At 41.8% G+C, this 27,522-nt stretch overlaps 1 protein-coding gene across 4 annotated transcripts in view; it reads left to right on the top strand.

Annotated features, from left to right (window-relative positions):
- LOC124115528 (nucleolin-like) overlaps positions 1-27,522 on the top strand; it is a 411,866-nt gene that overhangs the window by 154,354 nt on the left and 229,990 nt on the right. For all 4 annotated transcript variants that reach the window (XM_046476554.2, XM_046476553.2, XM_046476552.2 and 1 more), the window contains exon 6: positions 23,496-23,613. In XM_046476554.2, coding sequence (XP_046332510.1) covers positions 23,496-23,613 — 118 coding nt within the window. The remainder of the gene's footprint in view (positions 1-23,495; positions 23,614-27,522) is intronic.

Below are 27,522 nucleotides of genomic sequence, written 5' to 3'. Positions count from 1 at the left end.
GCCCAAAGTTCAAGCGTCCAGTGACCACTTTCGCGTCCCTTGATGCAAAAGCAGTCCAGGCTAGAGTTACCTCCCTTACACCATGATAGGAATGTAAAGCGTGACCAATGTGTCATCGCAAAAATTGACAATAATGTAATGAGATTGACCAAAATCTTAACATAAATTAAATATTTCGTTTTGTAAGATTTGAGATATGTTATGCTAAATGGATGTATGGAAATTTCATTTAAACACGACGCCGTAATAATAACAAATTACTCCACTTACTGTCACATTTGTACCCTGAACAAGGCAATCTTTTCACTTCCAGAATGGCTTGGTTTCCGAGGTTTTGAACGAAAGTACAAGAGCCTCCTGCTTCTCAACCGAATGAGAGACTGATTTTCTTTTTTGCCAAAGTCAGAAATGCTGAAGGAGATCTTTACTCAAAATCAAGTTTTGTTGGGTTGCGTACTGCCATACACAGGCACATCAGGGGACCGCCATTTGAGCGCAGCATAAACATTATCCAAGACCGGGAATTTCACACTGCAAACAATGTTTTTCTGTCCATGATTAAAAAACTTAAGCGCAATGGCCTTGACCAGACATCACATCATTCTGCTATCCCCGAAAATGGTTTAATTTTTTTGGGTGAAAGTTTGGATACGGAAACTCCTTCCGGCTTGCTTCGTAAAGTGTTGTTCGACCTTACACTCGGTTTCGCTCGTTGTGGTAAAGAAAGGGAATTAACTGCATCTTCCTTTCGTGTATCCACTGATGAACAAGGGTTCGAGTTTATTGAAATGACACACTCTGAAGTCACTAAAAATCACAAGGGGACCTCAAAGACTCAAATGGGCCCAACATAGGACCAATTCTGTCCTGTACTTTCATTTACAAAATTACCGGCCACAAAACCAATGAATCGTTGAAGTCTTATTCCATTGACTCGAGCTTGGCTCAAAAACGACATTATTTGAACATTCTTCAGGGACAGCATCAGCTCGCTAACGAACGTAATTTGGTACCTGTCCAAGATACAAATATCCTGCCACTGTCCACTGCTCCCGTGAATAACTTCCAAGTTAATTCTTCTGCTAATTCCCATGGTCTCCTTCACATATGTAATTCCACTGTAACAGTAAACAACTTTTTCCATCCCAACTAAGCTGCATGTCTAAAATCTCGCACATGTTTGCCGTCTCTTGTCACCACCTCAGTTTCAGGCGAGTTGACACTATCTTGTATAGGGGCCAAACAGTATGTGTGTCTTTTCCAATTTTGATTATTTGTGTTTTTCCTTACATGACGCTACACAGTGCTTTAGCTTCCATACCTTATACAAACAGACAGTACTGGAACGAAAAGACAGTTTAAGCAGACCACAGCCCGTGCTTAGGCATCCACAAGTTATCCCCCTTAGCCCCTGTCGGACAGGGTACTCAGGAGTTCTACTTACCTTGTATTATTGTCTTCAACATTTGTCTTCAGGTTGTGTTACCCCCATATATCCTTTCCAGCTGGATAATATCCGCTTGTTTGTGGTTTACAGCTTGTAATACATTTTCTTTCGTGACGGCATAACTCTGCACGTTTTGCGCCTTGGTCGCCATTTTAACTTTAGTGCATCTCGTGTTTTGGGAGCAACTTCTTCAGCATCGTCCAGACGATCTGCTTTTGCCCTCAGTCAGCACGGATCCTGCCAGTCGCCGGGTCGTCGTTCCCGCGCATCGTCCGATACTTCTTCCCGCCGTTCTTCTGGTCTCTGTCGCCGATCTCATACTCCTGACGACACCACTGCTGCCTCCACCAAGGTCAAGCGCCGTCGGCAGCTATCGCCGGGACAGTGTCACCAGTTGTCTCCTGATCGTCTTCAGGCTGTCACCGGATCATCACAAGCCGGCGCCTCGTTTCATTGAATCGTCAGCTATCGTCAGACTGTCGCCAGCAATCGCTGGGTCGCCAGCTTTTGCCGAATCTTCGCCAGCTTTCGCCAGACCGTCGCCAGCGCTCACTAGATCGTCAGCCTTCGCCAGCCTTTGCCGGATCGCCAGCTATCGCCAGGCCGTCGCCAACGTTTGCCCGATCGCCAGATATCGCCAGGCCGTCGCAAGTGTTCGTCGGATCGCCAGCTAGCGCCAGGCCGTCGCCAGCGTTCGCCGGATCATCACCAGCTTTCACCAGACTTTTGCCAGCCATGTAGATCGCCGTACAGTTGCCAGGACACCTTTGTGTCTTGCCGACCATCGCCTACTCAACATGCTTCGTTTTCTGGCGTTCCGGGACAGGGCGCCAGACGTCTGGAGTCCTCCTTTCCGTCACTTCACCATCCTTTGGATGATGAACAACATTTTGTCCCGGATTACAACGAAGCGTCACCAGTCAAGTCTCTCACTCCTGCCGATATGCCGGCTTGGCTGGTAGATCATCTCCCATGTGCTTCGCCTGGACAAGGTGCCTCCCCCCAGGTTGAGCACAAAGTTTTGGTGAAGTTCTCCTTCCATGCGACCAGTTGGTTGCTGATGTGGCCAGGTCCTTAGATACTGACTTTATGACACTACCTCTCCAGCCATCAATTCAAGTACCGAGATAAAAAAACACTATCCTTTCCACTCCATGGACTTCGCCAACATTTCTCCTCCTGTTGATGAGGATGTACGGATGCTCCTAGGCTCCTCTCGGCCCAGTACATCGATTCCGATGACTGATTCACAAATTGGTAGAATGGATGCAGCGCTCCGTCACTCTCTTTATCCACTGTCGGCTTTTGCTTCTGCCAAATCGGCCATTCAGGACTGTTTGGACAAGAATCCATCAGAGGCCAATGACAAGCTCCTCTCGGTCCTGGATTGGCAACGTCAACTGGTACACATGTCGACTTACATTCAATATTGCCTTGGATCATTCACCATCGCAATACGTTCTGCTCTGCTCAAGCAGTCCTCCTGGGATCCGGCTGTTGGACACAACTAATGCGTCAATCTTGGTCTGGGTCGGCACTCTTCAACGGCCAGATCCCGACTGTTGCTACGGAGGCCCAGAGTTGGGATACTCATCAACAACAGTTTCGACTCCTTAGCAACATGGACCGTCTCCTTTCTTCACAACTATCTCAGCAGTGAAAGTCATATGTTGGGAAGAGGACCAGTTTGAAGCGGAAGTCCTCTTCTTTTTGGCCCAAATGCCAGTCCCCCAGCAAAGATCTGTCCTTCAAGCCTCCCTGCCGAGGACGCTTTTCTGGCGGGGACCGGCGACGTAAGTGACGCCCGACAAGTGGCAACTCCCTCCGCCAGTTGTCCCAGTTCATCCGTCTCCAGTAGGAGGGAGACTTCAGACCTACTGGAGGAATTGGCAGCTGCTCCAGGATCCGTTCGTTACCCGGATCTTCTGCCAAGGTTATCGACTGCAGTTCCGTGCCGTTCCTCCATATCGGCCTTGCAATGTGGCGGATCTTCAGGCCAATATCGATCTACTGATCGCCAAGAATGCAGTTGATCTCCTTGACACCAATTCCATCTCTCCAGGGTTTTATTCTCCACTCTTCCTGGTGCCCAAGAAGGGTTTGTCCAAACTTCGAATGATCCACAATCTGGCGCTATTCAACCTCCATTATCTCACGCCTCCGCCACATTTCCAGATGATCTCCATCCGATCTCTGTGCCACCTCCTTCAACCGATGGACTTTCTCATCAGTCTTGATCTCCAGGATGCCTACCTGCACGTTCCCATTCAGGCAACACATCATCGTTTCCTCCACTTCATCTTCCGGGGCCAGCAGTTTCAGTGGAAAGTGCTCCCATTTGGCATTTCCACGGCTCCGTGGTTATTCACACGTATAACCCATCCCATCGTTGCGTTCCTTCACCGCATGGGGATTTGGTTTGGAGCCTACCTCGACGACTACATCCTCGGTCACGGCATCAATCAAACCTTGATTCATCAGTGCGATTTCACCCTTCGCCTCCTCCATCAGTCAACATGGAGAAATCGGATCTGACTCCCTCTTGCCATCTCACTTTCATAGGCGGTCTCTTTCTGACAGACCTCTTCTTGATACAAGTTCCTCCGGATCGGTTTGCGGCGATCCATTTCGGGGTCAGGAGAGCTCTCTCTCAACCTCTCGATCTCCACCAGTGGCAGAGTCTTCTCGGGCTGTTGACCTCAGCTCAGGATCTAATGTCCAGGGGTCGTCTTCAACTGCGTCCCCTTCAACGGTTTCTCCTGCCATTTCTGCGCTCAGACCTGTCGGGCCACCTTTCCACCTGTCGGACGGGAATTACGTCCATTCCTGGAGTAATGGCTAGTCCCATCAAACGTCTTGAGTGGTTCCTCTATGACAAGCTTCAAGGCCACTCACCATCTCTTCGTGGATGCGTCTCTACAAGGATGGGGCGCCCACCTTCTCTAGGAAACCGCCTCTGGTCTTTGGACTCCTTCGGAACGTGCGTGGCACATCAACAATCTGGAGTTGGAGGTGGTCATTCGGGCGAATCGTCATTGGCGTCAGAACCTCCGCAACAGCTGTCTCATGGTCACCTCGGACAGCTCGACGGTGGTGTATTACATCAACAGGCAAGGGAGGACTAGATCTGCTTCTCTCCTTGAGCAGACCTTTCGCCTGTTTCATTTGGCCGACAGTCTTCCTCTTCTTTATACGAGCCTGTCACATTCCAGGTTGTCGCAAAGTCTTAGCCGACTCCCTGTCAAGACCCGATCGTCTGTCCCCCACAGAGTGGATGCTCCACCCGGAAGCCTTCCGGTTCTTGTGCGATCGCCTTGGGACTCCCAACGTGTATCTCTTCGCAACGGTCTGCAACCACCAACTGCCGGTGTATGTGTCTGCGGTCCCGGACCCGGCTGCTTGGGAGGTATACAGCCTCGCCCTGTCCTGGGTCGGCCTAAGTTGTAAGCTTTTCCTTCCCCAGGTCATTCAGAAGGCAACCCGGACCTGTCCTCTGGATCTGATTTTGGTCGCGCCCTACTGGCCGTCCCGGATTTGGTTTCCCAAGCTCCTTCAGCTCGCAGGAGAACCTGTGTTGCGTCCCCTGGTGTGGCCAAATCTGCTGCTCAATCCTCACACCAGAAAACAGCATCCAGACCCCTACGTTTACAGTCTGCACGTTTGGCGTGTCTCCAGAAGTCACTGACCGCTAAAGGATTTTCAGCTCCTGCCGCGGCGGCTATCTCCAGAGCTCATCGTCCCTCCACTCGCTCCCTATATGATGACAAGTGGCGGTCATTCCAGGCCTTCTGCTTGTCCAGGCACATCATTCCAGTGGTTTTCCTTCGCCAATCCCGTCACTTGGCTGGTTCCACGATTGCGACCTATCTTGCTGCGCTCAATTCTTTCCTCAAGATCGCTAGAGGTTCCAGGCTATCATCAATCCCGGCCCTTTTTGACATGGTCTGGGGTTTTCGACTGGCTGACCAGACTAAGAAATTCTGGCCCCAGTTGGGATCTCAATGTTGTTCTGCAGGATTTACGCATTTGTCCCCTTTGCCTGCTGTCCCGGGAGCAGCTACTTTATTGTCACCTGCTGGGTTTTGGTTGTGCTTCTTCAGTGTGCCTGGTGCTTCTCACGGTAAGCTGTAACCTTAGGTTCCGGGTACTTTACCCTTCTACCTATGGTCACTTGTACCTATCAACTACTCCTTGGTTCTAGGGATGATGTAGCTCTCTCAAAATCACAAGTCAGATGGTTTGCTCCAGTCCTTTTTATTTATGATAGAATTAATCATAAATATGCACACATGGTCCTCAGATAAGTTCTTGTTGTTGCCTGAATTTCTAAAGTACAACACATACCTAAATGATGGTTGAAGAGCCTGATGGTTTTTCTGATGAACGTTAACTCTACTTCTTTTCTGACTCGGGATCCCAAAACCACAGTGAACCTTTCTGTTCAGCTGTATGCTCCCGACTCCCCGCACCACTCTTGGACAACTAACAAGATACTATCGATGATAATTTTAACTCCTCCCACCGAAATCATGTTTGACATCATGAGAAATGAGTCATAACGCTCACTTCTCTATGAACCCCCTGTTCTGAAGACATGTCTGTTCATTAAAATGTGCTCCAAAACGCACCCGGAGCCTATAGATCGCGCTTCACGTGCACTCGTGTTAGTTTTAAATAAAGAATATGTTCTCCAAAACACACCCGATGCATAACGATCGCATCGCCTGAACGCACCAACGTATGGCTGTGACTGCACGTGAAATGTGAGGGTTGTGAGAAAATATAAGGCGGTAGCGCGCATCAGTTAGTTACTTGGTCAGAATTCGTTAGTTAGATGGTTAGAGAGAGAGAGAGAGAGAGACTTGATCATAGTTCGCAGTTCGCTAGAATGTTCGTTAGACCATTCGTTAGATGGTTAGTTAGATGGTTAGAAAGTTGGCCAGAGTTCGTTAGAGAGTTCGTTGGTTAGATGGTTAGATGGTTAGATAGATGGCGTTAGACAGTGTTAGACAGTGTTAAGACTCCCTTAGGAGTAACTGTTTGAATAAGCATTTAGTTTCTTTCTTTTGAGGTTGATTCATCTTTCCTTCACATAATAACAGGTAATCACGTTTAGTTCCTCATAGATCTTCATAGTTTTATAATAGGTTATCACGTTTAGTTCCTGGATTCATTCAAAAAGGTAAGTCATACAAAGTTTAGATAAGTTTTCATTTTAAGTTAAACCACGCTCAAATATTCAGTTCCACTGCGCAACATTTGGTAGCAGAGCGTGGTTTCTCTGGTTAGAATATTTTAGTTTTGTATTAGGCTTTCGTTAGTTTAGATTAGCATTAGGTATAGCTAATTGTTACATGCAAGCAGTATGTCGCAGTTAGGGTCTGCGAGTAAGGCGGAAATAGAAAAGGATACTTCTTCAGACGTAGCGCTGAAACAGTACACCTCTTCAGACGTAGGACTAAAACAGAACACTTCCGAACTTGAGCTAAAGATAGCTAAACTTAAGCATCAGAAAACTATTACAAAGTCAGCTTTGACAAAATCAAAGAACAAATTGTTGAATTTAGTTGAACTTGAGACACCAGATCGTAAGACAATTAGGAGTCTAATTGATCAGGTAAGTTTTCTGCAAAGCAAGGCTATAGGTATCATAGTGGAATTACTAGAAGCTTACAACTGGGTTGGTGACCTAGAGAAAGTTCAGAAAACTAGTAAGGAGAAAGAAACTGTTGAAGATGAAATTGAACTTGCCCTTGATAAGGCTGAAGCATTTCTTAAGGACAGATAACATGTTAGTTCGGACGCAAAAAGCATTCAGTCAGAAATGTTAAGGTCTCGCCAATTCGATGCGAATCGGTCGCATGATAGCTGTAAAGGTTTGTTGCACGATGCAGACTTGGACAGTGATGGCGCTGGGCAAATCAGTAACCATGGTTACAAACACAATTTAGGTGAAGACATGTGGAAACAATTGAAGAGAGTTTCCATTCCAGGATTTTCTGTCTGGAAGTCTGCTTTTATGGCATGTGTTGATAAAGCTCCAGCCACCAATGAATATAAACTTCTGCAATTGAAGCAGTACCTTTCTGGAGAAGCAGCACACATAGTTTCAAGGCTAGGTCACAGTGCTTCAGTCTATGATGTAGCCTTGGAGAGATTGGACAGAAAATATGGCGGCAAGAGACGCCAGGTAGCATTACAATTGGACGAAATATACAATTTCAAGCCAATACGATTAGGGAATGCTAAGGATATGGACAAATTTGCGGACATGCTTGATGTAGCTGTAGTCAGTCTGAGGGAATCTGATAAAATAGAAGAACTTGGTAGTGGATGTTTGTATTCACTACTGGTTAAGAAAATGAATGAGCCTATGATTACTCTGTTCCACAGATGGTTATTTGAGCACCAACAACAAGAGTCTGTTGAGACGCTTAGGGAATGGATTCTGCAAGAAGCAGAGTTCCAAACGATAGCTTCAGAGGTAAAACATGGAATAGCTGATAGGTCAAAGACAACAGACAAGAGAGATAGTTCTAAGAAAGGAACATTTGCAATCACACATAATAAAACTAGGGCAAGGCAATGTCATGTGTGTCATGACGCAGATCATGACACTTCAGATTGCATAGAGTTTAAATCTATTGGCCTACCTAAACGCTGGGAAAGGGCAAAACAGTTAGGTTTATGCTTTCGTTGCCTTGATATCGGTCATCTGGGAAGATCGTGTAGCAGAGTTTTGAAGTGTGGGATTGATGGCTGTAAAGCAAATCATAACAGGTTACTTCATGATCAAACCAAAGTTACAAGCAGTGCTAGGGCCGACAGTGGTAATTTAGAGATGAAACATACAACAAGAACACCACAAGCAGGTAGGTCAGAAACAATCACCATGGCAACTTCTAAGCAGGAAGGTCATTATCTTTCACTTAGGACAGTTCCTGTTATCCTTAAGAATGGTCAGCACAGAATGATGGTTAATGCCTTGCTGGATGATGCCAGCACGCATACTTACATCAACGAGGATGTAGCAGCAGAACTTGGTGTTCAAGGTCAGACACAGCAAGTGTCAGTCAATGTCCTCAATGACAAACAGGAAATATTTGATAGTATGCTAATTGATATCGGCTTAGAAAGTACTGATGGTTCAGTTGACATGAACATCACAGCTTTGACAACTACCAAAGTAACAGGTAGAATGGAAGTCATTGATTGGCGAAAACATGCCAAGGAATGGCCACATTTGACGAAAATAAAATTTCCAAAGGTAAGTTCTCGTCCAAGAGTTGACATCCTGTTAGGTATGGATTATTTAGAGCTGCATTCCTCTCTTAAAGAGGTCCATGGAGCTCAAGGAGAGCCTGTGGCTCGGTTGACACCCTTAGGTTGGACCTGTGTTGGTGCTGTATCAGGTTCAGACAAAACACACGTAGCAGGTTCCTTCTTCATCAGAAATACAGAAATAGAAGCAATCGCAGATACAGATATTGAATCTTTGATTCACTCATTTTGGGAGTCTGAAAGCATTTCAGGTTTGACATCGATTAGAAGCATTGATGAGAATGATGCAGTTAAGGCTGTAGAACAGTCCCTTGTTTACAGAAAAGACAAATATCAGGTTGGCATTCCATGGAAGGAGGGTCATGAGAATCTGAAAAACAATTATGACATGGCATACAATCGTCTTCTTAATTTAGAAAAGAAGTTGTCAAAGGATCAAACGATTTCAGGAGCCTACAATGAAGTCATAAAACAATACCTGAAAAAAGGTTACATCAGAAAAATACCTGAAACAGAAATAGATCAAAGTAAATGGTACTTACCACATTTTCCAGTCATTAAACCAGACAGAAGTACAACAAAGGTGAGAATCGTATTCGATGCATCTGCAAAGAATAAAGGCATATCTCTAAATGATGTCATTCATCAAGGACCAAAACTCCAGAATGATCTATTCGAGATCCTGCTGCGGTTTCGCAAACATCCTGTTGCAATCATTTGCGATATTGCTGAAATGTACCTTCAAATTGAAGTCGCTCAGGATGACCGTCCATATCTAAGGTTTCTTTGGAGGTCTATGGATCTGAACAAAAAGCCAGATGTATTTGAGTTCTCAAAGGTTGTGTTTGGACTAAATTGTTCCCCCTTTTTAGCTCAGTATATCACTTAAGAACATGCTAAGTCCATGGAGAAAGAACTTCCATTGGCTGCAGCAACCGTGGAAAAGTCAACATATATGGATGACAATATGGATTCTGTTGACACAAATAGCAAAGCTATAGAGCTTTACAAACAGCTGCAACAGCTGTGGAGTACAGCAGGTATGCACGCTCGTAAGTGGGTTTCCAATTCCGTGCAAGTTCTCCAAGAAATACCGGAAGAGGATAGATTGAAAGAGATTAATATTCAAATGAGTGAATTGCCATCTGTAAAAGCACTGGGCTTACTGTGGAATGCAGAATCAGATGAGTTTAGATTTTCTTTCATGTCCTTAAAGCAGGATATCAAGATGACTAAGAGGAACTTCTTGAAAGAAACTGCTAAGCTGTTTGATCCTCTTGGGTTCTTAGGTCCATTCATCATTAGGGCAAGGGTTCTTCTGCAAGAAATGTGGATATCCGGTGTTAACTGGGATGAAACCCTCAGTCCAGATCTGGAACAAAAAGCATGGTCTTGGTACCTTGAAATTGAAAAGTTGTGTTCTGTTAAAATTCCAAGGGGGCTTGAGGTTAGCTTAGATACTTCAAAGATGAAGTTGCACACATTTGTAGATGCTTCAGAGGCAGCATTTGGAGCTGTGGTATATTTAGTAACCACTCGTGAAGATGACACAAAGTCTAGTTATCTAGTTGCTTCCAAGTGCCATGTTGCTCCCCTCAAGGCAGTTAGTATGCCTCGATTGGAGCTGCTTGCGGCAGTTCTGGGTGTACGACTGTTACTGGCTATAACAAAGGCATTAGAATTACCTTTGCAGCGTGCAACGCTATGGTCAGACAGCCAGAACGTACTGTGGTGGATCAAAAGACAGAGTCGGTGTTTTAAGCCATTTGTAGCAAATAGGATTGGATACATACAGGAGCATACAAACATTAGTCAGTGGAAATACGTACCATCCAAACTGAATGCTGCAGACATTCTTAGTAATGGTGTAGACGCTGAAGCACTTTTGACAGAGAAATGGCTGAATGGACCTGAATTTATGACGCATGATGAAACTGAATGGCCGAAGCAGACCATTGACATGGACAATACTGAGACATCAGAACTGAAGAAGCCTTCTCATGTAAACATCGCCATGTTTACTAAATCTGATCCAATCTCTTGGAGATTAGCGCCCTCTAGATTTTCAAGTTGGAAGAGATTGTGTAGAGTGTTGGCATGGATCTATAGGTTTCTGAACAACGCTAGGGTTCCATATTCACTTAGGAAAAAGGGTGAACTTGATCCTGAAGAAATTGAGGATGCCGAAACTACAATTATGGTCAGGACTCAAAGAGAAGAATTTTCTGATGACTATTCGTCACTGATGAGGAAATCAAACTTGCCTTCAAACAGCAAGTTGTTTGGCTTACAGCCTTACGTTGATAAAAATGGGTTAATGAGGACAGGAGGGAGACTTAGATTTGCTGACGTATTGTCATTCAGTACCAGATTTCCAATTATACTCCCTAGACATAGTTCAGTCACCAAACTGATTGTCAAGTTTTACCATGAGCAGGTCAAGCACACAGGTACGAACAGTACGTTATCAGCAGTGTCATCTAGGTTTTGGATTATTTCAGCTAGAGAGGAAATTCGTCAGTGGGAAAGAGAATGTTCTTGGTGTAGACGACAAAAAGCCAAACCAGCGCATCAGATAATGGCAGACCTACCGAAGATCAGAGTGAGGTGTACAATGAAAGCATTTGTGACAACAGGTGTGGACTATGCAGGTCCCTTTTTCACTGTACAGGGTCGAGGCAAGAGTCGACAGAAACGTTATCTCTGCCTTTTCACATGTTTGTCAACCCGAGCGGTTCATTTAGAAATGGCATTCGGTTTAGACACAGATTCATTTCTGAATGCTCTGTTTCGTATGGCTCACAGACGAGGTATGCCAAAGGAGGTAATCTCGGATAATGGAACCAACTTTGTTGGTGCTGCAAAGGAGCTGAAGCAGCTCATTTCAGGACTAAACTCGGATGTGATTAAGTCAACCTTGGCAAACAAAAGTGTGAAGTGGTTGTTTAATCCTCAACACGCACCATATTTTTTTTTTTGGAGGTGTTTTCGAGTCTTTAGTGAAGTCAGCAAAACGGGCTATCTATGCTATACTGAGTTCAGGTGACGTCAGCGATGAAGAGCTGATGACAGCCTTTACAGGAGCTGAAGCTCTTCTGAATTCTAGGCCTTTGACCTATCAAAGTGCACATCCACAGGATGATGTTTCTCTTACGCCCAACCATTTCCTACATGGTCAGGTGGGTGGAGATTTCGCACCAGAGTTAGACTCTACCTCGTTCAGCCCAAAGAAGCGATGGAGGAGAGTTCAAGAACTCATCAGACATGTGTGGAAACGATGGATGAGGGAGTGGCTCCCGACTCTCAACATCAGAAAGAAGTGGTTCACACCATCCAGAGATATACAGGTCGATGACGTTGTCATTGTGGTATCTCCAGATACTCCTCGTGGAGTTTGGCCTCTTGGCAGAGTTCTCAAAACGTATCCTGGAAAGGATGATCACGTACGTGTTCTTGATGTTAAAGTTGGCAAAACAGTCTTGAAAAGACCTATCACGAAGGTCTGCCCTCTTGAATGGAGTTGAGTTCTGAAATTGTCAATTTGGATAACAGCAACAAATGTACATACTCATAGATTCAGTTTCCTTTCAGTTTCTTCTAAGTTTAGTCGGTTTTCATGATAGACATGGATCTATCATGGAGGGGGGCATGTTCTGAAGACATGTCTGTTCATTAAAATGTGCTCCAAAACGCACGCGGAGCCTATAGATCGCGCTTCACGTGCACTCGTGTTAGTTTTAAATAAAGAATATGTTCTCCAAAACACACTCGATGCATAACGATCGCATCGCCTGAACGCACCAACGTATGGCTGTGACTGCACGTGAAATGTGAGGGTTGTGAGCAAATATAAGGCGGTAGCGCGCATCAGTTAGTTACTTGGTCAGAATTCGTTAGTTAGATGGTTAGAGAGAGAGAGAGAGAGACTTGATCATAGTTCGCAGTTCGCTAGAATGTTCGTTAGACCATTCGTTAGATGGTTAGTTAGATGGTTAGAAAGTTGGCCAGAGTTCGTTAGAGAGTTCGTTGGTTAGATGGTTAGATGGTTAGATAGATGGCGTTAGACAGTGTTAGACAGTGTTAAGACTCCCTTAGGAGTAACTGTTTGAATTAGCATTTAGTTTCTTTCTTTTGAGGTTGATTCATCTTTCCTTCACATAATAACAGGTAATCACGTTTAGTTCCTCATAGATCTTCATAGTTTTATAATAGGTTATCACGTTTAGTTCCTGGATTCATTCAAAAAGGTAAGTCATACAAAGTTTAGATAAGTTTTCATTTTAAGTTAAACCACGCTCAAATATTCAGTTCCACTGCGCAACACCCCCAATTCCCATTTCAATCAGTCTTTCCATCAAGTTCTTCTAACCAAACACTCAACTAATTTCCTAAATTAATGGTCAAATCATTGGTCAACTGAACATACCCACAACTCAAAACAAGCCTAGATGTAAACCCAATACTCTGTCAGACTGGAAGGCGCCAAAAAGATTGTGATTCAAATGAAGCTTGTTTAGACATTCCAGTCACGTAGTAGCATGCAGAAATATTTGATCACATCAGGACTTACCAACTTTTGTCCCATCCATTCATTTCCCTTCTGACCCTTATACTACAAGACCGTATTCTACTAATTTCCTCAGATTAATGAAAAGTTATCTCTATCACTTAAGAGAAGCAAAATCAATAATCATTTGCCCTGGGGGTTATGCCCTCACCCTGTACGGTCACTTCTCTCATATGCATCCATATTTTACCCAAAAGCTCAATTTAGTAAACTACATTTTAAGTAAATATTAAAAACCCTTTTTCCAAAATACCCTGGTTATAAAGCCCGCCTTCCATCAGTCGAATAAAACACTGTGTAGCGTCAGGTAAGGTAAAACATGAGCATTTCTGATTAAATGCAATGTTTTTATACTTACCTGACGCTACACCTTTAGGCCCACCCAGACTCCGTCCTCCTCCTCCGCCTTACCGTTGGCGCCACTGTGTACTCTACGTCTGATGTCATCCAGTTAAGAATATGAGGATGAGGGGCCAAGGGGGATAACTCGTCGATGCCTAGGCACGGGCTGTGGTCTGCTTAAACTGTCTCTTCGTCCTAGTACTGTCTGTTTGTATAAGTTACGGAAGCTAAAGCACTGTGTAGCGTCAGGTAAGTATAAAAACATTGCATTTAATCAGAAATGCTCATATTTTATAGATATGCATAACTACAAATTACATGTAAGATGAGGAACTGTGATAAAGAATTGAATTTGTGATATTTCCTGTTGTTTGTTTATTTTCGAAGAAATGGGCTTGAACATGTGACCACCCCTTTCGTAAAATGAACCATCATTATTGGAGTACCTCGAAACCATTGATCGGTTTCGCGGCACTCCATATCATGCATCTTTTCAAAGGTGAGCACGATTGCTAACGTATTGCTAACGACAGTTTTGTTGTGTCATGCTCTCAGTAAATAAGTTCCTCCTAAATATCGATTTTAATTAACATTCATGTTACAATGTCGATAAATATTTCGTTTTGTAAGATTTGCGTGATGCTATGCTGAATGGATGTATGGAAATTTTTCATTTGAACACGACGCCGTAAGTTCAGCATAACATCACGCAAATCTTACAAAACAAAATATTTATCTCCTTATAAGTGCTGAAATGTGGAAAAGTGTTGTATCTCAGGTAAATTGACTTCCTTAGAGAAACACACGGGCTCAAAAGAGGTGATGAATAAAGAGAACCCGTTTTTTTTGCTTTTGAGGGAAAATCACGTTGCTCAACCCATCCGCCCAAAACTAAGGAGCAGGCATCCAGCTCTGGTCTTGGGACCGCAGCCTTATGCCTGGGTGCTACGGGTAGTTTGGTCACTCATGGGTTTAAAGAAACATTGGAGCCCAAATCTATTCCGTTCTCCCCCTTGAGTATGACTGAATGGTCTAAATCGCTGACAACATCCATGTCCGAAATGTTTGACAAACGTTTACAAGCGATATTACAGGATATAGATAAACTAAAACAACATGCAGATCTGAAAAATACGACAAGATCTAGGTCACATGATTCAGATAGCAAACAAAAGTCCTATTTACATCGTCACATGTCAGAAAGTTCACAGGACAAAAGACACGTTGTATCTAGGGAAAGTAGTCACAATAGCACTATCTCATCCCGTGCTTCTCGGGGAAAAAAACCATGTAGCACGAGAATCTCACAGAAATAAACACCATTCTTCCAGGCGGACATATCAATCTTACACGCCCTACAGTGAGGAAAATCGTGCTAAGAGTTCCTATTATACAAAGCGTGCTTCTTCAGCTACAGTCACACGCGAGAATCGCGTCTATAGCTCAGACAGTTATGCATCACCTAGCTATGCTAGTTATACAGCAAAATCCTCATGCAGCTCGAGCCAGAAATCGCAGCAGAGAGATAGCCATACATCACGTGATGCCGTTTCACCCCAGTGGCAAGAGCCCGGGGGGTACGACCGAGAGGATATTACTGGCGCTTCTCAAGATTGTACGTACGCTTCTCAGGAGGATACTAATAGTACGCTCACGTTCAAACCAAACGACTACTCGTTTAAAGATATCATCTATGAAATCCATCAATTGATCCCATCTGTAAAGCCCCCAAGCAAGGAGGCAGAGGATCCGGTGCTTATTGAAAGGGCTGGTTATGAAAATCCTGTTGAAAAAGGGGAAGGTTTTCATACATTTCCATATCCATCTTTCACTGAAAATGTGGTCACAAAATGAATGCGGATTTAAATGCCTCTACCGGTAGAGCTTTTAGCATGCCTGTTCCTCACAAAGGGAGACATTGTTATAAGACTCACAATTGTCCATTCCCCTCATCTCCTACCATTGATGATGAATATTTTGAACTGGTCAGACACCCTAATACCAGGATGAATGTTGAGATGAGCAGATTCAAAGATTTTGACAGTGTAAACAAGCAGATGTTAAATATTAGCACATATATGAACTGGTTTGCAGCAGGCATCAGACATGTACTTCCCCCCTGTTAACTGTGAGGAATTTACTGGCCAACCTTGTGACACAAAAGTTGAGATGAATTTAGAACAAGTTGGTTTCATTCATAGTGCGCTAGATAACATACTGAAGATGCACGAAGATCTGCAATCTGCACAGGTATGGATGTCCACATAATTCCTGCTTATTCAACGGAATCATCTTATTCAACAGGTTAGACAAAATATTTCAGATCCACTAAGACAAAGTTTGATGTCTCAGTCGATATTGGCACCCCAGTTCTTCAACGGCAGACTAACCCCTGTGATCGATGAAATTTCACGCACCACTAATCAGAGATTCCAAAACTCCACTATATCATTGGCATCTAAGCTTAATGAAAAGCGGTCGGCCAACACCCAGAGTCACACGGATCCGCCTAAACGCAGACGTGTTATGTCAGGACGTGAGTCTTTTCGTGCCTCCACTTGGAAAAACTCATCCCGTTCCAGACCAAGCCGAGGGAGACATGAGTCCCAAAGAATCAGAGGTCTTGGTCTATCCTATACCAGAGGTAGAGGTAACCGCCGTTCGTGACTCTCTACACCCAAAAATCTATCAGCCAAACCCTGTCGAAGTATATAACGGACGACCCTTGGCTGATTGAAGTGGTAAAAACAGCGTCCGGAGCTTGTAGTCCACCCCAAAGGACAACGTTTTTATCTAGTAGGGACCAAGTTAGCGGCCGCAACTCTGGCAATACGAGAACTACTAGACAAAGGGGCCATCAGCATCTTACAAAAGGCAGATACAACAAAGGGGTTTTACTCTCCAGTTTTTCTGGTCCCCAAAAAGAACTCTACAAAGATGCACATGATAATAGACCTAAAGGTACTCAACAGAGATTACCTAGTACGTCCACCAAAGTTTTAAATGGAATCAGTAAACAAGTTACGAAATTCCCTCAAACTAGGAGATTGGCTAGTCAGTCTGGACCTACAGGATGCCTACCTGCATGTACCTATTCACCCAAGTTGACGACCCTACCCATGCTTTGCAGTAAACGGTCAAAGGTTCGAATTCAACGTGCTTCCATTCGGAATATCAATAGCACCATGGCTTTTTCCTCGGATTATCACCCCCATCATCGGCTTAGCTCATTTAAATCTTGTAAGAATCCACGGCTATATAGACGATTTCCTCTCAGCCGATCAAGATCTATTGCAGATAAAGCAGAACGCAATATTTCTGATCCAACTTCTATCTCACCTGGGTTTCCTGGTACATCCTGTCAAGTCAGAATTAATACCAACCCAAGACATCGTGTACATAGGGGCGAGGGAGACTCCAGTTACGTCCACTAGAAGCGTGGATGAACACCACCAGAAATATGGATCTGGAACAGACAATTCAACCTCCTCACAGCCAACTTTTCGGAACTACGATGGTGGTTTCGGCGTCAAAACGTTATGCCAGGCATCCCTCTCATGTTCCCCCCCACCGTTACACCACCTATATACAGACGCATCAGGCGAAGGTTGGGGCGCACATATGGACGACGTCAGAATCCAAGGAATGTGGTCAGATCAAGACAAAAAATTACACATAAATTGCCTGGAAATGAGAGCTATTGTCCAAGCAATGAAGGCATCGGCCCACCTACTACACCACTCGTCGGTACTTATAGCTACAGACAACACCACGGTGGTAGCGTACATACAACATCAAGGGGGCACGAGGTCAGCACTTTTGTTGAAGGAGGTTACGCTTTTCTTTGCTTTTGCAGACTCAGTTAGTTGCAGGATAGAAGCACGGCACATAGCGGGAAAAGTGAACATACTGGCAGACTGCCTATCCCGGAAAAACAAGATTGTATCCACGAAATGGACTCTCCACCCCGAGGTATTCAAGTGGATAACCTCGACGTGGGATACCCCTCACCTGGATTTGTTTCCCACATGCCTAAGCCATCGACTTCCTGTTTACGTCAGCCCACTCCCAGATCCATTAGCCCTTCAGGTCGACGCCCTATCCATGAGTTGGAGAGCGTGGTATCCAAGACTGATTCCACTTCTCATAGATGAGCCGCTCAAACTGCCAGAACGTCACGATCTCCTCCGCCAACCAAAATCGGACATATTTTACGGCAACCTGACAAATCTTGTCCTTCACGCTTGGAAACTATCGCGAAAAAAGATTCAAGTTTCCGGTTTTTCTAAATCAGCTTCAGACGCAGTGGCTAGCTCATGGAGACCAGCTTCCTCAGCTATCTATAACGTCAGATGGAGAAAGTTCTGCCAGTGGTGAATAGAAAGAGGGTTGCGTGACGAAAATATAACAATACCTTTAGTTGCTGATTTTCTTCTTCACCTGAGAAATGAGAAAGGGTTCAGACATGGCACAATTGAAGGCTGTAGATCAGCATTAGCCTCAGTTCTACAACATGATGGTTCACCATAGGATCTCACCCAGTATTAAATCGACTCATGAAATCGTTTTCACTGGAAGACATTAAAATCCCACGCACTTTCCCTAAATGGAATTTATCCATCATTCTGTCTGCACTGATGGAAGCTACATATGAATCAATGGCAGAGGCTACACTTTTAACAGTTTCCAAAAAGACTGCCTTCCTCTTAGCTTTAGCTACAGCTGCTAGAGTGTCTGAGCTTCACGCTATTGATATCTCATCTATTACGCATTCACAAGATTGGAGCAAAATATCTTTCAGATCACTACCAGAATTTATCGCCAAAAACCAGGCATCAGCGTTTGGGCCTCTACGACATAGACAATACTCTATCCCATCATTGAGTAAAACAGTTGATCATTCAGATAGACTATAATGCCCCATCAGAGCTCTGAGATACTACATTTCAGCTACTCAGAACCACAGGAAGAAAAGAAAACGGCTCTTTATCTCTTGCAAGCCTTCGTCAGAAAAGGACATTACTAAGGCTACTGTGGCAGGATGGCTTAAGAACACTATATCTGATAGTTATCGTCAAGCCCAGCTCTCTACACCAAAATGGGGAAGTTGCAAGGCTCATGAAATCCGTGCTCTAGCAACAAGTCATGAAATTCAGTTTCCATCGAACAAGTGGTATCAAGCTGTCAATGGAGATCCCACAATATGTTTACTCATTTCTACCTACGAGACGTACAACATGATCTAGAGGGGCTATACTCCCTGGGGGCCTTGGTGGCAGCCCAGGCTATAGTCACTCAGTAGCCTATCCACCCCCTGTTCTGTGGAAGTTAGTGGTGGGGGGTGAAGATCCCCAGAAGTACCTCAAAATAAGGTAAGTTAGCCTTTACACTATGTCAACTAGATTGGACGGATCATTTGCTAACATCTAGGATCATAGATCATAAGGTGATAGGGTTATTACATTGTTAGTCGCTCGGCGTAACATGTATAACTACCGGAGGTGTTGTCGGGGAAGACTTCAGAACCGGAATTACGTAAAAGGGTACGTTTTATCACCAATAATATAAAGGGAAACACTTCATCAGCGTAAAAGTACGTCATTATCATACCTGAGGTGAGATAAGTATATATGCTTGTTGGCTATAGAGCAACAAGTATATAGATACGTCACAATGACAAATGAACCGGAAGTGACGTCATAGATGACATCAGAACCGGAAGTGACGTCATAATGACCCAAGTGATGTCACAGGAGAATGAACCAATAGTGTCATCATAAATGCTCTCAGAACCGGAAGTGACTTCAGAAAGGTCATCAACCGGAGAGGGAATCATATAAATAAGGTCAAATATCCACCAAAAACAGATAACAATCATGAGATCATAAACGGGAAGGACGCCACAAGTGCCAAGTCTTCTGCAGGTTTGCCAAGGGTGAAATCAGGAAGTCTGGCATTTGGTCATACCCCGTTGTGCCTATGTGTTTTCCCTTACTTTAATGCTGCCAATTATCCGGGGTTACTAGATGACAAGATCCCACCTGTCCCTCTGGTAAATACTGGCTATGATGTAATAGAGGTAGGATATTCATAGGAATTATCAAACAATAGTTATCATTGTGTATAATTCTAAGAATACTACCTCTATTACATCAGGAAATAGTCCCTTCCACCTCCCCAATATATCTTCAAGATTCAAGATTCTTTATTCAGTATTTTGGGCCATGTGGCCTAGAGTACAATTACAATTACAATAATTGCTGCGTCACGTGATGTCAGGAAAATAAATACATGTAGTCTTATTTCACATTAAATACACGATTTAAGTATAAGGCCAAAGCCTTTACAATGTTGATATTTTTGGAGTTGAGTAGATTACATAAACTGTGATTATCATGATGGACATTGGATAACCAAGGCAAATAGTGGTTTCTGACAGAAGAATATTTTGAACATATAAACAAAACATGAAATTCATCCTCTAATTGTCTCCCTTTACAGTGGGTACATAGATATAAACTCAAGTCTTCATTTGTATGTTTTGACTTTCGTAGCATGTTAATCTTAAAACCGTGTAGCGATATTCTGAATTTACAATATGCTCTCCTGAGTGATTTATTCGTGAGATTACTGATGTAAAATTCTGGCTGTAAAAGTGATTTCAAATTTGCATAATGTGACAGATATTTTGATGAAGAAATAGAGTCATGCCACTCTTGAGTATACATATCCCTCAGCCTTTGTTTTATTTTTAGCAAAAAGAGATTTTCATCGCAAATATGTTGAGAGATCCATACAAATGAAAAGCCTATATCTTACATCTAGTCGATGAAGGTTATTGGAAAGAAGTGATGTTTTCCCGCCTTGCGCATGCGCAGATGCAGTTTGACAAGGGATAGGGTTTACCTCAAGACTATGGGATAATTGGCAGTGAAGAGGACGTCTGTCGAAAAATCTAAAGATTTTATAGTGTGATTATTGCAAAAATGGGAATTTGTGGCTATGATGTAATAGAGGTAGTATTCTTAGAATTATACACAATGATAACTATTGTTTGATTTTTGTGTACATCGACCGTCTGCCATCCTGAACGAGATGTGCAAGTATGTCACTGATGATTTACTGTTTACATTTATATTTATTACTTACTAAATTTCAGGTGACCTTGGCTATATATAAGCCTTGGTCCAGAGAGATAGAGGAGAAAGAAAGGTCTTACCCTTAGCCTAGCTAGGGTTAGGCTGGGTGCTCCGGGGCACCTAGACAACAACCACTACCACTATGTGCTGACCTGGCACATAGCGTCTTTTGTATGTATATATCTACATGTAAAAAGTAAAACTGTATATACCGCAAGCCATCTTCTCCAAGTTGTCACTTCCTACTGAGAACCATACCTCGGCCCCTTGCATATACGAGTACGCAAATTATTCATTAATCAATGTCAGACCACACGCGTTGTTATATCTATCCATGGTGATGTTTCTTTTGCATTTCAGTATAAATCCTGTGAAACATGTATTGGTTAATGTGGTTGACCAGTAAAACCAAAACGGTTACTGCAGACGAGACCAGAGGAGTGCTTCCTGTGGGTGTTAATCAATGGGACATAGAGCGTGAGCTAGGAAACTAGATGACATACGTGTAGGTATGAGTGTTAAATGTACGTATTGGTACACACTGCACGGACACAAGAGAAGTGAGACATAATGGTTATGCAGAATGGCTTGTCGTACTGACAAGAAAACATGGTAAATCATATGAATACTGAGATGTGCGTGGACGGAATCCGCTGAATATGGACACAAACATGAATTTATGCATATGATGAGAATGATAACAGGGATATGTGTGAATAGTTATGCACTTGCCACATGCAAACAAATGTGGCCTAACAATATGCCATGGAGTAAATAGGCCAAGTCAGGGATTAAAAATTACCATTGCCTGACGGCTGTGCCAAATAAAGTTTAAATGTTGGGTGAGTAATATACGTTTTCAAGAATGCAAGTGGACAAGTTGAGCACACAAAATGAACTGGGTGAAGTTTCACGAGAATGTAATGATGTGATCATGCTACAATATTTCATTGGCTAATAGTTCACTTGTGTCCCAGACTGGCAATCTACTATGCATACAGTTACACCAGTCAACCAATAGGATTAGTATTCTTCGATGACATGCAGGTCAACAATGAGAACCAGGCTTGTTTGATTGCTAAAACGTAATAACACATCCATATATGGCACACGCTTCTTGGAAATTGAATGACGGAAAGTTGCATTTTTTTTAATTTGTAATGCGAATATGCACTAGTGCCAACTTTTGAAGCTTCGTTAGGCCTAGCTTTGATGAACTATTTCACCCAGTGATACAACTTCAAAGAATTTTGATGAAATGGTCGAAAGAAATTGTATCTTAAATTATTATTTTATCAGCAGTAATATATTCCAATATCGTGTTATTTTACAAAATGTTGAAAATTTAAGAACCATAAGCGTAGCACTAGGGTGCAGTTGATTGTTATTGCAGGATGATTTTGTATATGGAACAATTTGACCAGTCATCGTATAGGGACTTCCGGTGCTACATGTCGTTCGATTGCGAAAACGTTATGTTGACAATAGTCAAATTGCCACAAATATGACTTTTAACAAGTCAAAGTATGACATTTATGATATGTGTATCCATTCTCTTGCAACTAAAGTTTGTTTTAAGGTGTCAGTAGAGGTAATCTGACCGTGGTTGCTGTAAATAACGATGAGTTGTGTGATCTGGCAATCACTTCACACATGATTTTGCTAAAATGAATGTAAACAAATATTGAGTGAAATTTTTGAATAAAATTAATTACAAACATTAGGCCAGATAAACAATGAACACATTTTCATAACCAAATAGTATAATAATGGGATTAAATTGCATACTTCAGTTCGGATTTGTTGACTGGTATTTACGTTGTTACTTGCTGTTAATGGGTTTTTTAACATGAGGGGAAAAACATTGTGTTAGTGTAAAACTTGAGTTTATTAAAAATGTAAGTAAATGTTGGGAGTCATGCATTACCACACTACAACCAGGTAAGCGCTACCAGTATATTGAAGGGCTCAATAGTGAAGGAAGGCTCTTTGGGGCCAAGTTCACTTCATATTCCTGTCGTAGTCAACTCGCTATGTGCCAGATACTCGGTTTACTTCCTCATCTTACACCACTTGGTTGTGTATGTCCATCTTCACTAACGTCTCGAAATCGAAGTGGTGACTAACGTGTGTATACAGTCTTTCAGCAGTGGCCAAGCTTATAAGTTGACATGGTGCAGGCTATAGTCCACATCGTGTCAGTGTAAAACTTTAGTTTCTTAAAAATGTAAGTAAATTTGGGGAGCCATTCATTACCGCGCTATAACAGAGTTAGCACTATTTTGAGAGTTGCAATAGCGAGGGAACACTGTATCTCTGATTCTTAGTTCTGTAGATGTAACATTTTACTGAATTTATTAGCTTGATTTTGGGCAAGTACATTTTAAAATAGGGGAGTTAGAATGTTGGTCATGCCTGCCCTTGGTCAAGTAACATTTTCCATAAATTTTCAACCCAAGCATGGCACTGATTTTAGAGGTAGTATTATTTTACTTATTAAAAATTATAACTATTGTTTGATATTTATAACTCTGTTTGTGGAATATTTTACCAACTACTCTCAGTGTAGTCAGCTTGGAACTTAAGATGTACAAGCTGATTTTAAAGCACAGTGCAATCTTGTCAATGGAAAATGTCAGACTGAAACTTTCCGTTTACTCTTATAATAAGCTATTATGAGAAAGGTTTGTGTTGTATTATGCATTGGTTTCTTTAATAGATGAGCAGACAATATTTGTGAAGAACCTTCCAGCAGATACAACCGAGGAGGACTTGAAAACACTGTCAAAGGACATAATTGAAATCAGGCTCAGGATTGCTCTGTCTGGCAGACGTTCGTAAGTACATGAAGTTGAGATTCTATGAGGTTGTATATCAACAAAAAAAAATTCTAGAAAGTCAGTTAGTCACCAGTGAAAAAAAATAAATTTTAATTTCCATTTTTGTAAACATGATAAAATATATACAAGATATTCATCTATATACGGTTGTTAAACAAGGTATCATTCGGATCAAGCCTGAGCTTTTGACCTTTTTCACACTTTTGCCATCTTGGATCGAAAACGAGGCTTGGAGAGCATAACTCCATGCAAAGTGAGCCGCATCAGCTGATTGGGACCAGAGCGCATGTTGTTAAGGGGAACTCCATGTCCCTGTGTTTCACTGAAGGACATTTCAACCAATAAAATGGTATCCTCTGTGTCTATTACAGAAGATATTGCACATTTAATCCTGAGGTCCAAGTAAGACATGCTTGTAATACACTGGAATTCGCATTTTGCTGTCAGGGTCCTGGAAGTGAATCAAAAGGTGCATTTTGAGATAAGTATTTCTGAATAGATTGTGTTATTATAAACTCTTCAGCATATATCAACTGCATAACATGAAACACATCTGTGTATTTTGCTAATTTGCTCAGTCAGTGCATGGCTTGGTGAACTCGAAATTGTCGATCATGTTTATTTCACAAGTTATAGTTGTGTCTACTGCACCACACATTATGGTTTTTCCATGAGTTCATTTGACATTAGACACCTGATTTACAATGTAAATGAAAATAGTTTACAAAGTAACTCATATGTCAAAATAAATATTCAGAAGGGGTGATAACTCTATTCAGTTTGCACAATGACAGATGAAACTTTCCTTTTCCTCAAAACATCACTTATTTAACTGATTAAGATTCCACCCTGCACGACAAAAGGAAGAATGTGTGGAATGTTAAACGAAATTAAAATGAAACTTAAGATATAAATATTGCACGAAATAGAAGAAATATAATAATTGATACAAAAATCAACTTCTTGAACACCCTGACCTAATCCTATATGATAATAGGGAATTATATAAAAACAGGAGGCTACTGATACAACTATCCTGAATAGTATGAAAATGTCTTGATCAGATATGGGTACAGATAAAATAACAAAAGATGAAAAGGAATCAACTTCAGTCGGTAATCAAATCACGATTAAATAAATCTACCGGTACTCATTATGTTGATGGAATGAGACAAAATAAAAAATAAACTGATAAGTTGGTTGGTTGGTTTGTTGTTTAACGCCGCACTCAACAATATTCCAGCTATATGACGGCAGTCTGTAAATAATTGAGTTTGGACCAGACAATCCAGTGATTAATATCATGAGCATCAATCCTAGCAATTGGGATCGATGACATGCATCAACCAAGTCAGTAAATATCAATCACTCTAAAGAGGTTAAATATGTGGTGTGTCATTTATGACATCAAATTGAAAGCCAAATATAAGTTGGCTGTTCCTTTTTAGTAGTAGCAGGACAATAATTAATGATGTTTTAAATTTCAGAATGAAAGTAGAAACCATGTCAATAGTATAATAAAACAATTAAGGTAGCAATCTGGGTCTGTAAAGTTTGTTTCACTTTAGTTCAGAGTAACAAGAATAAATTTAACTTGTCTTCTTACAAACTTTTATATGTTCTTTCTTTGACACTGATCATAAAACCACCAGCTACTAAACAATTCTTATGTCAATTCAAAACAAAATTACATCAACATTGTGGAATATAAAAATTATGAGAGTTAGTGAAACAGATTTCCAAATGTACCAGTAAGTGTGTCTGGTCTACATAATGAAGTTCATGCAGATAAATGTTTGACTTGATATTCCGATGACCAAACAAAAATATCAAAGTATTCTTTTCATAAAGTTTCAAAAATAAGTGTATATTTACAGTCTATTTAAAATGTCAGATTAAACGTATTGAGTAAGGGTAGCACCCTTGCTCTGAATTCGGATATCGAAGGACATCGCACCCCTTGACTCTGAGAGGCCGAGTCGCCTCGAAGTGAAACGAAGACCAAAATTTGTTGGGGTCTTGCGCCCACAACTACCGGCAACCAGTGGGGAGGTGATGGGATGCCAAGTTTATGAACCAGTGTTATGATCCAGCTGCAGATAGTGGTGCTCATGGGCAGAATGTCCATACACCATGTCGCTTCACACAAACACATAGTACACACATGCGTAATAATCGGATGATAAGCAATACTCTTGCTACGGACTGCGTAAATACTCTCAACTGTACATTACAAGAAATGAATTATGCTTGAGATATTAGTATGCTTATGCAAAGTACTAGAAATATTATAACCAGTCGCATATAACAAATAAAATGATAACATAATCTAAAAGTTAAACGAAACTTACCTGTAAGTTGAAGGTTGACTGTGGTTCTATCAGCTAATCTTAAGTAATGGAGGGATTACATGAGATTGCAATGCGCATGCGCGAGTCAGACTTTAAAGTACGAGTGTGTATCAGAAATATTACTTATACCCAGAAAAAAGGGTGGGAATCCACGGGAGGGCATGTTATCCCTCCATTACTTAAGATTAGCTGATAGAACCACAGTCAACATTTAACTTACAGGTAAGTCTCGTTTAACTTTTAGATTCTATCAGCTAATCACGTAATGTTCGAGATTCCATGAGATTTTAAAGACTGATATACACTCGTATGAGCTGGGAATACACCATAAGTGGAAACCTTTATTCCAAATATGAAATAAGAATGGCAATGTTCAAAAGAGTTTTTATTGTTAAATGTATTGTTCTCAAATACAATGGCAGTGAAGGTAGCTACCCTTGACAATATAACCATCATAAGTCGCACATAAGCATTGTGTACACTGACTTACAAGTACATTGCATTGACTGACAAGTCCTGCCAGCTTTTCCAACCCAGCAATATTTACTCAATCACACTGCCCAACACTGCTGATTCAAACAGACCTCTGTCCCTTACAATAGGCTTGTGATAGAATGTGGCAAATGTTCTCTCTGATGACCAATCAGCCTTTTCCAAAATGTTTGAAATGGGTACAGATGCACTTATGAAGTCCGAGTTTTGTCCATCTCGACAGTGTGTCTCTTGACACTGCATTGTGAGGCCTAATGTAAGTTATAAATAGTTGTGTAACCGATCCTCTGATGCTTTCAGTTCTGCTGAGGTAACACTTCAAAGTGTTCAGTAGGCAAAGTGACTCGTCATGAGAATAGGCCCTGACTTCAACTGGTTTAGGTAATCTACCTGGTCTAGACTGCTTGACTAATTTGTCAATATGAAATGTAAACAAAGTATCATCCTGATTCCTTGTCATAAGGTCTATATCTAACAAGTATAAGGTCTGATCCTCTGGGCAGACACTAATGAAAGCAACATTACTAACTTGATAGTCAAATCCTTTAAAGATAAATCTTTCAGCGGTGTAAGCTTCTGAATAAAACGCAAAACATCTGTCACACTCCACAAGTTTCATGATGAGAAAATCTAAGTCAGAAAGGAAGTATTGAAATTATGTCACTGTAATTATGATTTCAATTATTAAATCATTGAGATATCTCACTAAACGTTTAGCATGTTTAGAACATATCCATCATGTTCATGTTGTTTCCTTTTTTCAGATATTACCAAAATCTAATAATATTATCTGCCAACAGACATGTTAATGGTGTTTTATGTCACCTGGGTCTATGAACATACCAATCTCCAAAATGAAATAAAATATAATCTTGGAGAATTACTAATGTTCCCACAGTCTGTTCAGTCAGCAGTAATAAAATGTAAAGGGAAGTAACTGTGTGCTATTTTGGATCACATTCTTTTTAAGTATTAGGATCTTAATTTATTTTTTTTAAATGGAAATAAAAAAGAAACATGCAGTGGACTTTTTGATAATGACTAACTACCCAGAGCCATTCGA

The sequence above is a fragment of the Haliotis rufescens genome, unplaced genomic scaffold, assembly GCF_023055435.1.
Source record: "Haliotis rufescens isolate VD_foot unplaced genomic scaffold, xgHalRufe1.0.p SCAF_65, whole genome shotgun sequence".
Classification (NCBI taxonomy): domain Eukaryota; kingdom Metazoa; phylum Mollusca; class Gastropoda; order Lepetellida; family Haliotidae; genus Haliotis; species Haliotis rufescens.
Note: the sequence above shows the minus strand (reverse complement) of the source record. Positions and strands in the feature narration are given on the sequence as shown.